The sequence below is a fragment of the Pygoscelis adeliae genome, unplaced genomic scaffold, assembly GCF_000699105.1.
Source record: "Pygoscelis adeliae isolate BGI_AS28 unplaced genomic scaffold, ASM69910v1 Scaffold10, whole genome shotgun sequence".
NCBI lineage: Eukaryota > Metazoa > Chordata > Aves > Sphenisciformes > Spheniscidae > Pygoscelis > Pygoscelis adeliae.
In genome coordinates this window covers 4,312,594-4,324,258 of record NW_008824053.1, presented here as the reverse complement: position 1 = coordinate 4,324,258, position 11,665 = coordinate 4,312,594, and the positions used below count along the sequence as shown (strand labels likewise).

The 11,665-nt window shown below is 38.6% G+C and overlaps 2 protein-coding genes across 2 annotated transcripts in view; one reads left to right on the top strand and one right to left on the bottom strand.

Annotated features, from left to right (window-relative positions):
• The window catches only part of RPL5 (ribosomal protein L5), a 21,163-nt gene extending 14,129 nt beyond the window's left edge, over positions 1-7,034 (top strand). Inside the window, exons 6-13 of the mRNA XM_009333875.1 lie at positions 12-217; positions 378-465; positions 560-675; positions 2,197-2,331; positions 2,899-3,101; positions 4,069-4,246; positions 6,124-6,212; positions 6,871-7,034. Of these exons, the coding sequence (XP_009332150.1) occupies positions 12-217; positions 378-465; positions 560-675; positions 2,197-2,331; positions 2,899-3,101; positions 4,069-4,246; positions 6,124-6,212; positions 6,871-6,970 (1,115 nt within the window). The 3' untranslated portion in view covers positions 6,971-7,034. The remainder of the gene's footprint in view (positions 1-11; positions 218-377; positions 466-559; positions 676-2,196; positions 2,332-2,898; positions 3,102-4,068; positions 4,247-6,123; positions 6,213-6,870) is intronic.
• Positions 7,035-7,840: 806 nt separating this feature from the next.
• The window catches only part of FAM69A (family with sequence similarity 69, member A), a 5,630-nt gene continuing 1,805 nt past the window's right edge, over positions 7,841-11,665 (bottom strand). The window contains exon 4 of the mRNA XM_009333777.1: positions 7,841-10,673. Within this exon, the coding sequence (XP_009332052.1) occupies positions 9,861-10,673 (813 nt within the window). The 3' untranslated portion in view covers positions 7,841-9,860. The remainder of the gene's footprint in view (positions 10,674-11,665) is intronic.

Below are 11,665 nucleotides of genomic sequence, written 5' to 3'. Positions count from 1 at the left end.
TGGGGGGGAAGCCGGTTCCGTGGCGGAAGGCGCAAGAGGCAGATCAGGCGGGGGGGAGGAGCGGCTGGAAGTGAGCAGGGTTAGTGCTTCGGGCCGTGCAGACAGGCGTCCGGTTGACAACTACGATTCCTGGTTTTCTCCTGAAACTCTACGAAATTATGGGGAGAAGCGTGCGTTAATTCCCGTGGGAAGGACAGAAATTCTGGGGGTTGGATGGGTTTGGTTTTTTCCATTTTACTTTTACAATGCGTTTTTAACCTAGGTGTGTAAGTAAGCATGTTATCCTATTCCTGATTTCGCTGCGGTCTTATTCATAGCAGGTTTAATTTAGTTAAGAGCGGTCTTGGCTTACGTGGTTATATGTTAATAACATCTAGTTATATTTCTTATTCAAGGGGTTTGTGAAAGTTGTCAAGAATAAGGCGTACTTCAAGAGATACCAAGTGAAATTCAGGAGAAGGAGAGGTACTGTCGAATTCCCTGTAACATATAATTGTCATTGATGAATATTCCAACTTTTTTCACACGTGTTTTCCACACTATAACTGTTGTTTTTCAGAGGGAAAAACTGATTATTATGCCCGTAAACGTTTGGTAATTCAAGATAAAAATAAGTACAACACGCCTAAGTACAGGATGATTGTGCGTGTTACCAACAGAGACATCATTTGCCAGGTAAGGTCTGTGGTGCTTGCTACTTACCTGCCAGCCTTCCCAGAGTGAAGTAAACTGAAAGGGGGATGGTTGAAGCAGCTGGGTTTTGTTAGGCTTGACCTGAGGAGGTTTTATATTGTAAAATAGTTTCTTAGAGGAGAACAATCTTTAACGTTGACGCAACTTCAGTAATAAACCGTATTAGTGATACAAAATAAGTTTTACTAGCGTCAGCATTCTTCAGCAAGGTTATTCGTAATATAAGATTGTACTGTTTTAACGATGCTGAGGTAAATAGAAGATTTTAGGGAGAGGGAAGATTTCTCTATTTGTTTTCCTGCTGTCTTTAAAGTGCTTGAAAAGAGGGTCTTTTTGCTTGACTGAAGACAACAAAGTTGACTATGTGACCTGTCAGCCTGCACTGACTGTTGCACTGTGTCTAAAGGTGCCTTCTCTTTTGAGGTGTTGTTTTTTTTTTCCCATGATGTTATATGGATCCTCTGAAGAAGGGGGGCTTTATGATGGCTTTCCTCTGAGACTGAAGGAGACTGGTAAATAAGAATAGTGGGCATTTTTTCATGCTTATTAAGTATGCAGTTGTGTGTTGCGTCATACGCAGTTCCTCACTGTGATTCACTTTCTTGTTTCATTTTCAGAATGTTTTGACTAATTTTGAAGTTAAAAACTTAGGCATGTTTGTTCTATACATGTTATTAAGCTCAAAAAAAAAAGCTAGAAAAGTTTAACTGTCGTTTCTTTCTTCATAGAATAATTATCTGTTGAGAACAGTGGAGAGTGCTGTTTTCACAGTCAGTTCAGATGAAACCATATGACCTTGATGAGGTTACTTTATCCTTCAAACTCAAAACAAAAATCAGTGGTGGCAGGTGCTTACATCTGACTGATAGTGCCTCTCCAGTATGTAGGAATCCTGCAAAAAGGGGATGACTTCTGGATGTAGAAGGGAGGTGTGAGAGTCAAAAGGAGAAGGTTCGGTATGTGAAAGGAACGGTAGAAACATATCTGCTAGTACTGCTGTCTCACAGGAGACCCCTGAGATTATGAAAATCTCAGACCCGTTAATAAAATCATTCCATAAGGTTAGTAACAATGTTATCACAAACTCTGTATCAGATGCTTTTGCGTTTTTCTGAGGTGCGTTACATGCTGTGTTATATGAGAATTACATGCAGAAAGTGGGACGGAATCCATCCGCAGCTATAATGATTCTTTGAAAGATTGCTTTTGTAGGCAGCTTCCTGGCCTTCTGATGTACGTGGAGAGGTAAATAAAAGGTGTCGCTGGCATACGCTTTCTCTGGCCTAATACGGATTTGAATTCTTTGCATCTGTACTTGAGGAGTTAATTATGCCTTTAAAAAAAAAAAAAAAGAAAAACATAACCCACTGAGCTTGAATGCAAAGGTTGGCAGTTTGCTGGACATTTCTATACAGAATTCCTGTTGGCTTAAGTAGATTTCAAATAAACAACAAATCGAGCCCAGAATTATTGTGAGAACACTAACAGTTGTTTTGTTGTCAGATTGCCTATGCCAGAATTGAAGGTGACATGATTGTCTGTGCTGCTTACGCTCATGAGCTGCCAAAATACGGCGTGAAGGTTGGCCTGACCAATTACGCAGCAGCATACTGTACAGGTCTGCTGTTGGCACGCAGGGTAGGTACCTGTCAGATTGTCTGGAAGTTGCTGCTCTGTTTTTCTTACGAAAGGAAAGCCCGCTTTCGGTAGTGTGTTAGTATAGATACCTGACTCTGTGGGCTTCTCTAAGTATTAACTTCTGCTCTTTACCGTATAGATTTGATGGCCTCTTGTGACTGTCAAATCACAGTGAGATGTATGACAGCATGCAGTTTCAACTCCAGCAGCCCACTTTTAAGTCTCGGCACTTAAGTTTGGTGGAGGGAGGGAGTCAGGATAAAAATGTAAGAAGTGTACCTTTAAGAGTCCGAAAACACGTAAACGGCATCCATCCATACATCCATTTTCCATACAAGCTCATGAATAAGTCTTAAGTTCACTGGTGCACCTGTTGGAACAAAAGGTTGAAACTTAACAGGCATGCTTACCGTGGTGGTTGTTAAAAGCTTTGTTACTGGTATGGGGTGCGTAATTTTTTGTAAAGACACTCGTGTTAAGGTGGTGGTGATTCTTCATTTTGTCAATAAATGGAAAGAATTTCAGAAGTCCTTTTTTTGTTTTTGTTTTTTTTTCCCTTTCCCACAGCTTCTGAATAAATTTGGCCTTGATAAGATCTATGAAGGCCAAGTTGAAGTGACGGGTGATGAATACAATGTGGAAAGCGTGGATGGAAAGCCTGGTGCTTTCACGTGCTACCTGGATGCAGGTCTTGCCAGAACTACCACTGGAAACAAAGTCTTTGGTGCTCTGAAGGGTGCCGTGGATGGTGGTCTGTCCATCCCTCATAGGTAATCTAGTCTGTGTGGAAGAATTCCTTTAGAATTAACCTGAGATGCTTCTGTATGTGACAGTCTAAGTAGACCGTCGCTTTATGTTGAAATAATTTTGTTACAACCTGGTAATGATTATGTAGCCTAGGTTCTGGGGTGGGGTTTTTTTTTGGTTGGTTCATTGGTTGTTTTTTAATCCACAAGTGCAATTCGGATAGTGCTGCTGGGAATCTTGCAACTATCAAGAGATGCTATTACATTTTTAGAAACTAAAGAGTCATCTTGTTGCTTTTACTTAAAATCATCAAGTGATTGAATGCACTTAAGTAAATATCCTTTATTATGCTGTTGGTTTAAGTCTTTAGCAAATTGTGGGTATGTATTAATTTCACTGTGAAAAGCTGTACGTACCAGGTACAAAACCATTGACATTTGCTACAGTTGTCAGTACAACAGTAGGTCTGAGCAGTCCACCTGCACTTGAAATTCCCACGTGGAAGTTTTGACAATTCCTGTCGTAGGCTATGAATGACTGAATCAAGATTTTGGGCAGTGTTACCGAACACTGATATTACAGTTGACTGCTTCTTTCTGCTAGCAGCAGCCGGAGGGGGGGCGAATCTGAGATCTGTTGTGTATTTTCCTGCCCTTTCCCATGCTGTCCTATTCATTCTTGACTAATTGTCCAGTTTTTCTGACTTGGCTGCTATATGATGATGTTCCCAATGACTGAACACTCTGTAGTTGGTCCATGGTGTGTATATGATGTACTGCACTGTTTCAAGACGGGACTGATGGCAGCCGAGATGAACTTAAAACTTCCATTTCCTAATTTTCTGTATCTCTTAATTTTTAATCAGAGGGTCCTATCCCTCAGTTATCTGTAGGAGAATCTGATGTATCAGTCGTTTCTTTGTGGAACCTAGCATCTGAATTAGAGGATTTGGCAGTATGTCTTAATCTGACTGTAACTGCTGTTTCACAGTACCAAACGTTTCCCTGGTTATGACTCGGAAAGCAAAGAATTCAATGCAGAGGTTCACCGCAAGCATATCATGGGCCAGAATGTTGCAGATTATATGCGTTACCTGATGGAGGAGGATGAAGATGCTTACAAAAAACAGTTCTCCCAGTACATAAAGAACAACGTAACACCTGATGGGGTAAGATTTATCTGGCTGGCTCTTGTGCATTAATAGAGATGCTGATAAGTCTTGCATAGGGCCTTCTCTAGTAACGCAAATAAGCTTGATATGTAAAATAATGTGATTCATGTTGTATGTTATCCATGCAAAGAAAATACTTCTTTCCTTCATTAAGGGCTCTGTAGTATGTTGTAGAGCTTTTGAAAGTGAGATCTTTTTTCCTGCTGTGAAGCTTTAACATTCTGCCTATAAATCTAAGCTTACAGGACTGCATTCTAAGCTAGAATTAGCTTCCCCCCCCCCGATATGGAAATCAACTTAAAGTTTCTATGCATGCTACTCACTCATTCCTAGTCCTGCGCCACAGCCTGTCATTTCTGCAGCTGTGGTGGCTGCAACTGTGAGGATGCGCTTTAGGTCAAATCTGTTTTATGATTTGTGTGACCCTATAGGTAGTTCTAGGTCCCAGGTGAATATAGAATAGCTGTAGTTGTAGAAGCTAGCATTTCATGAAACTACAGAGCGTGTAATACATCTTATTTTAGTACTACTTTAAGTTTTAGAGTATTTTGTACAAAACACTAGAATATGTGTAAGATGACCAAGGTGCTGCTTTCAAGTGTTAAACTCCTTTCAGATGGCTTGTTTTGCTGCCTGTAATGTCCTTGCTTGGTTTCCCCAATTAGTGGTCCTGAAGCTTGAAACAAACATTCTCATGTCTCATTTTTAGGCTATGGAAAACTTAACTTCATTCTTTATCCCTTTATTGCTATGGGGTTTTGTGGTTTGGGTGTTTTTTTGAAACTTAACTAATTGCTAACTTCTTGTAACTTAGTTTTTACTAAAAAATAAGTAATGTGTTATAAATGCCAACTTCATCAATTTTACTAAACAAACTATTTATAGCTTGTATTGCAGTGAAGTGGGTCCAGGGCTTACGTCAATAGCTAGACAGTTACTCTTCATACATCTAGAAAACTTTTCACAGTGGGGGTCTAGTGGTCTTAATTAACCACCAGCAAAGGTATTCTTAAAATTGGTGCCATTATGGAGCCATAGTTGTCTCTGGGACAGAGCAGCAGACAGATGGGGATCCTCTGGTACCTTCTGCTATTGATCTATGTAACTGGACAGATCACTCACATTTTCCCATCTTATACATTAGAAGAATAGTTGCTCAAGTACAATGACCTGCTATGTGAGCTGTCAGAAATTGCTGTTTGGGTGTAGCCTCTGCTAATGTATTTCTGTTACGGCATCCTTGGGGATGATGCAGAGACCGTCATGGTTCTTGCAAGACTTGTTAATCTGTAGCTGCTTTCATAACTTCTACTTTTTCCCTCTTACTAAGCAACTTTGTAATGTGTACTAGAGTAGGGTCTGAAACGTGGTAAGATTACTCATCTGGTGACAGAGTTTGTGTGGAGTAATTTTGTTTTAATAAGTAAACATGAAGTATTTTATTCTAGGCAGACGTAGAATAACTTTCTAGACTGCCTTTTAATTTAAATGTAGGGAAGCTATGTCACTGAAAGTAGGCTTCAGAGGAAAAAGTATTTCAACTGCAAGATGCTAGGCTGTATTTGAGACTTGTAAGTACTTGTAAGTAGGCCTTGGTTCCCTAACTAAAATAAGGATAAAATTACTTTCTCCATCTTGTGTCTTAAGTTGTGGATTTGGATATTTAAATTGTATGACAGCGATAGTAGGAATTTCAGTATGCTGTGGCAGTGATCTGTATGAAGAAAGTGTTTTAAAGGCAACCACACAAAATTACAAGCTGTGGTGTGATGAAACCTGTTTCTAGTGCATGCTCAGGTAAGGGTGTCTTGGATTTTTAATATGATCCTACAACTGGACCACTATGGAGAATTTAACAATTTTTTTTTTTTAAGATGGAAGAAATGTATAAAAAAGCCCATGCTGCTATACGGGATAATCCAGTCCATGAGAAGAAACCCAAGAGAGAAGTTAAGAAAAAGAGGTAAAACTCTTGTCCTCTTTAACATGAATGTGACTTCTCTGTTGAAGATATTTTAGTTATGTTAAAACAAGTAAGGTGATTCATATTGCAGTTGTGTCAAAACTCACATGTGTTTTAGATCAGATTAAGATACAAGCATTTCTCTATAACTTCACAGTAGGAATCTAAAATTTAAGAGCCCTCAACTATATTGAAAAAAAAAAAGTAAAAGTGGAACATGCTTGTGGCCTGAATAGCTGGAACTCTTTAAGTGTGTATCTTCAGGTCTTAAGTGTTTTCAGTGGGAAAGCTGCTTCTCTTCAGGAGAGGGCAGGCTGACAAATTTGTCAGTACTAAACTATTTAGATTTTTCAGGGGTCTGGGAGAAAAGAAATAAAGGCACAGCTATTGCATCAGGCTTGATACTGTCTATGTTCTAGTTACAAAAGAGTACTGAGCTTACCTCTTGAGGAATTAAACTGCTGCAGTCTAACCATGCCTTCTTGTGGTGCCCTAACTACAGCCTTAAATCATTATGAGGAAATAAAGCGTGTTACAGAAGTGGGAATATGTTCTAGCATAGCGCTCTTAATCACAGTTCTGGTGCGCTGCAGCTTTCTTGACCACCTTTTTGCTTATTTCTGCCTTGGATATATCATACACTGTGCTTACATTGCAGATGGAACTGTCCCAAGATGTCCCTCGCCCAGAAGAAAGATCGTGTTGCTCAGAAGAAGGCTAGCTTTCTCAGGGCCCAGGAGCGCACAGCTGATAGTTAAGACAACTTCCACAATTTTCTATGAAGCTTTGGAAAAAGTGGCAATAAATTTATTGATTAAGCAACTGTGTAAGACTGGCTTATTAATATATCTTATAAAGATGCAGAATACTTTTTATGATCCAGATATTCTGTAGCCTTAAGCTTCTTTTCCCCCTTCAAAGTACTGTATGAATTGAACTCCTTCACGGAGGAGAAGAGAGGTGACAGACTTCAAAACCAAGGCTGCTGCCTTAGAATTATTCCTGTAAGAAGGGGAACTCAATTTGATTACTTCTTGGTGTGACTAGTATCAAATACTAGATATAAGAACTTGTTGCTCCTAACTACAAAAAGACTTTAAATTTTTAAAAAGGGCTTTACATGTCCTTCACCATTTTTCTTTCAGCATACTTAGCGTTATGGGGGAATATGTATGTAGCTTAAGGAAAAAGCAGTAGTCACGGTAGGTTCTAAAGCCTCTGCTGAAAGGCAGCCTTAGGCTTTCAGGAACACAAATGGCAACATGTTCCATACTGTGAGTTAACTGTAGCTGATGCAGGAATACACGTCTAACTGATGTACTTAAGTTTTCTCCAGTAACTAAGTAAGCACTTGCACTCACACAGCTCCAAGCTCTGGCTGCTACTGAAACAGGTACTGTCTATAATGCTTGGCATTATTTAGTGATAAGAGAATTCACTTTTAAGTTGCATATACATGCTTAGTTACAGAGGCCTTGACTTGCCCCTATCCCTTACATCTCAGTTTAATAGGCACTTTCCTATTAGACTTACAGAAGTTGCTTGCAGTTAAAACACAAGGCAAGAAGGCTACGCAGAGGAATATTTTGCTTTAAGATACTGATAGATGGTAAGTACTGCTATTGAATGAGAAAAGGAGGCCTGTGATTTATTGTAAACAAGTGCAGTGGTTCTTTTTTCCAATGAAAGTTCCAACTTGATGCAACAGCAATAAAAAAGAAGGTTCTGTACATGTTTTCCAGTTGTTTAAAATACCCAACATCATTTTGGATTCAGTAATCTTCTCTGCCCAAAACCTAGAGCAAGTACAGTCAGATTTTTCTACCAAGAACATGACCACTTTACATTTGAGTGCATTGCTGGCTACAAATACTTACTAGCTCTTGGAGGACATTATCAAGTTAGAGACAATAATTAGCATTAGCATAGTAATTCTTAAACTAAAAAGCTGATGTTTACAAAACAGTACACTCTTAACCCAAGCTGCATACTGTTACATATCGTATGGAGAAATGACTTTATGTTGTTCCTGTACTTCAGTTTAATCATTCAAGGAATGCACTTAACACAGGATACCTAAAGCAATTAGCAGCCTTTCAAATATTTAAATAAAAGCTTGTCCTTCTTACCTGTGCTGAAACCGAATTAAGGGGCCAGGATTTGGAAGTGTATGGATGACTGCCATTAAAATCATTAAGGATTGAACTACTTCCTACTTAAAGCATTTATAAATTAAACATTAACAGATAAGTATTGAGCATGGTATTATTAAGGTGTTTTATGGACATCCAATTCTGCATAATTGTGAACGTGGATGTAAATCTGCGAAACAGGTGTGCAGCTGAAAGGTGGTACAGTGGCCATGCCATGTGGAGTGCCAGGATCAGATGCTGTTTATTTACTCATGACTTGAGACTTAACAATGACGCACAGATGCTACTAGAAAACAGTAACATGCTGCAGCTCACTTATGTATGTTCCACCTCATTCCTAGCTGTTATTATCTTACAGGCTCCCATTTAAGCAATATTCCATGATCCTGAACCATCCAGCTTCTGTCCTACAGTTCAGGTCTAGTTCTGGCTTACATAAATCCTCTTGAACTACTGCAGGAAGTAAGTACAAGTCTGTAGCTAAATTTGGAGGGACAGTAAGGAGTCAAGGCTTTATCCACAACTATTACTTGTTTCACATGTCATACAGCAGATTCCTATACTATGCAAGCTTCCTTTAACTGTTAGGATGTTTCTGCTATCAGTATTTTTAAAAATTAGTTGACTTCAGTTCTCATAAAATAGCTTAGTCCACAAACTCCTTACTTCTCAATATTTGCTACAGCTTAATTTGGGTTAAAGGTTTCAACTGAAGTACAGTAATTACAGTTTTTGAAACAGATGTTGATATTGCTGCTAGACTGTATACATGATTTTAAGAAATAACACATTCTAAAATTCTTGGCTCCCAACATGGTTCACTGTATAAGGACTTAATTAAAAAGTGTTGAACTACTTAAACATTCAAGATGTAAGCATGAGGTAACAAGGTGTAAACAGAATCTGATTTAAGTCTCGTATTACAACCTGTCAGTTCTAGAATTCTAATTTTCCACAGTTTAAAAATTACTAATGTGCAAATTCTGCCATGCCAAGGTATTAGTAAACTTCAATTTCACAGTTCAGTTTATTCACAACAGCAGCTTGGACTCAGACACATTATTTGCAGTAGTGGTGGTTCTTCATAAAACTACTTGGGACAAAAATCTTTTGCAGGTATTTCACAAGTAAGCAATGATTTTCACAGAATTGTAAGATGTTCCATCAGTTGATGTGGTGGCACAGTGAATACTTTCATCCTGTTCAAGAGCTGACAAAGTGCACGGAACAGTCAAGCATGCGGGGTTTTTGTTTCCATAACAGAGTGCTGGAATGTCAGAAGTGCTTCTGGCCTCTGCCCGATCATTCAGTGCCATGTTCGTTCTTTGAGAAGCCCGGTCATAAGGTACTGACTGAAGGGCAAGAGTTAAAGAGCCGTTCATGAAATCTGAGTAAAGAAACGTCTTTAAAAAATGCTGCAGATGATTGTTTTTATCAAATGTGGTAGGCCACCTTTAGTGGCAGGCATCAATATTATCTTCTGCTGGTGGAGAAGCTAAGAATCATTTGTATGGGAAATTTTCTTCCACAGTAAAGTTTTTAAGTTATTGAGTATTAAAGAATGCTCCATTTCCATCTGATTTGCTGTGACTTTAAGGGCAATACACAAGTACAGCTGTTTTTCTAGTTCTTCATGGATATCAGAAGGAGCACCACGAAGCAGATAGTCTTTAAGTAGCTGACAGGCTTTTGCCAAGTTTGGCTGAATTACTTCCGTGGTACATCTCATTTTGCTTTGGTCACATAGAGTTCTACAGTCTGTGCCATAAATACAGTCCAAATCCGTTTCACACTGACGATCTTTAATTATTTCCTTCAAATTCATTTCTGGCACAATTTTTCTCATGTCCATCATTTTCAAATCATATTTATCATTATATCCCAAGTTTTTGGCACTTGTATCACACATAAGAAAGTTTCCATAAGGTCCATGGAAAATATCTTCCACAAATTCTAAAAGCCCTATAGCTATTTTTGCCTTTCTTGGCCATGATGGAGTAAACCATTGGTCCATGTTTCTTCTGAAGCCAGAGGGAATGAAAAGTTCTATAATCCATGGAAGGCTGATTCCATAGAGAGGGGTATATTCAACTCTTTCGGTCACATAGAGATCCCCACAAAACCCCATCAACTTGGGAGTATGTTCTTTATCGTGCAAGATCACCATTAACAGAAACTCATCTAGCTGCAGAAGTGCCCATGCAGATTTCGCCTCTGGCAAAGAAACTCTACCATCTTTGTTTCCATCAGCAAAAGATAGGATGAGATTAACCAGTTCTGAAAGATTTCCTTGTTCACCCAATTTTGCCTAAAAGCAACAAATGAAAAAGATTAAGTATGATTTCATTAACTACCACCAATCCACCTGTCATTCTACCTCCTGTTATTCTCCTTCTATGGATGGTATGGTAGGGTATGTTACCTTCTACTTTTCATTGGTTATAGATGTTACAGTACTTGCTACCAGATGCCTGAAGAGCTTCCTTTTTGTTCTGTTTTCAAAGGCACCAAGTATATGATCTTCTGAGAGTACAAGTATTCTTTGCATTTCAAAATGCAAACATTAAAATTCAAAAACATTGTTCTTGGTCAGATCAGTCTTTAGAAAAATCGTTATCAAGTAGCTTGTTAAATACTCTCTTAGAAAAAGTATGTAGAATTCAAATGTTTAGATCAGGTTTAGTTTTCAGCTGATTAAACCTTACACGTGTAGAGAAATTACAGTATCAACTACATTTTGGCTAACTATAAAAAGTACCAAGACATACTGGGTACAAATCCCGTATGATAAGTATATTGGAATATTTAATTTTGTTATTTGATATAACCACCTCCATTGTATCAATACAGAGAAAGAAGCCATTGCTGGAATCTGAACTGTTGCATTTTCAATTACCACCAACGCACACAGAAAGTCAGATAAACTTTTCCCAAATTCTCCTAAGAACTACTCTAAAACACCTGCTGCTCACCCATTCTTAGACACAAAACTACTGTAATGCATGACAACTGTCATCAGTTTTACATAATGATGTGGATGTGTGTGCATGTGTACACATATGCTCACTCGACTAGAACAGCATTATTTCCATCACTCAAGACATAAGAGCTATGACAATAGCAAGAGAATTTTAAGAAAGAAAACCCAAAATCAGTATCGACACAGCATCAAAGTGATGACTCCATATTATGAAAATTCTGGGGTAGCATTAAAACAACAGAAATAAGTATCGCGTTAATATAACACAGAAAGAACTGGGAGAAGTATGGCTGGTCATTCTGGTTAGAGAGATTCCTGCT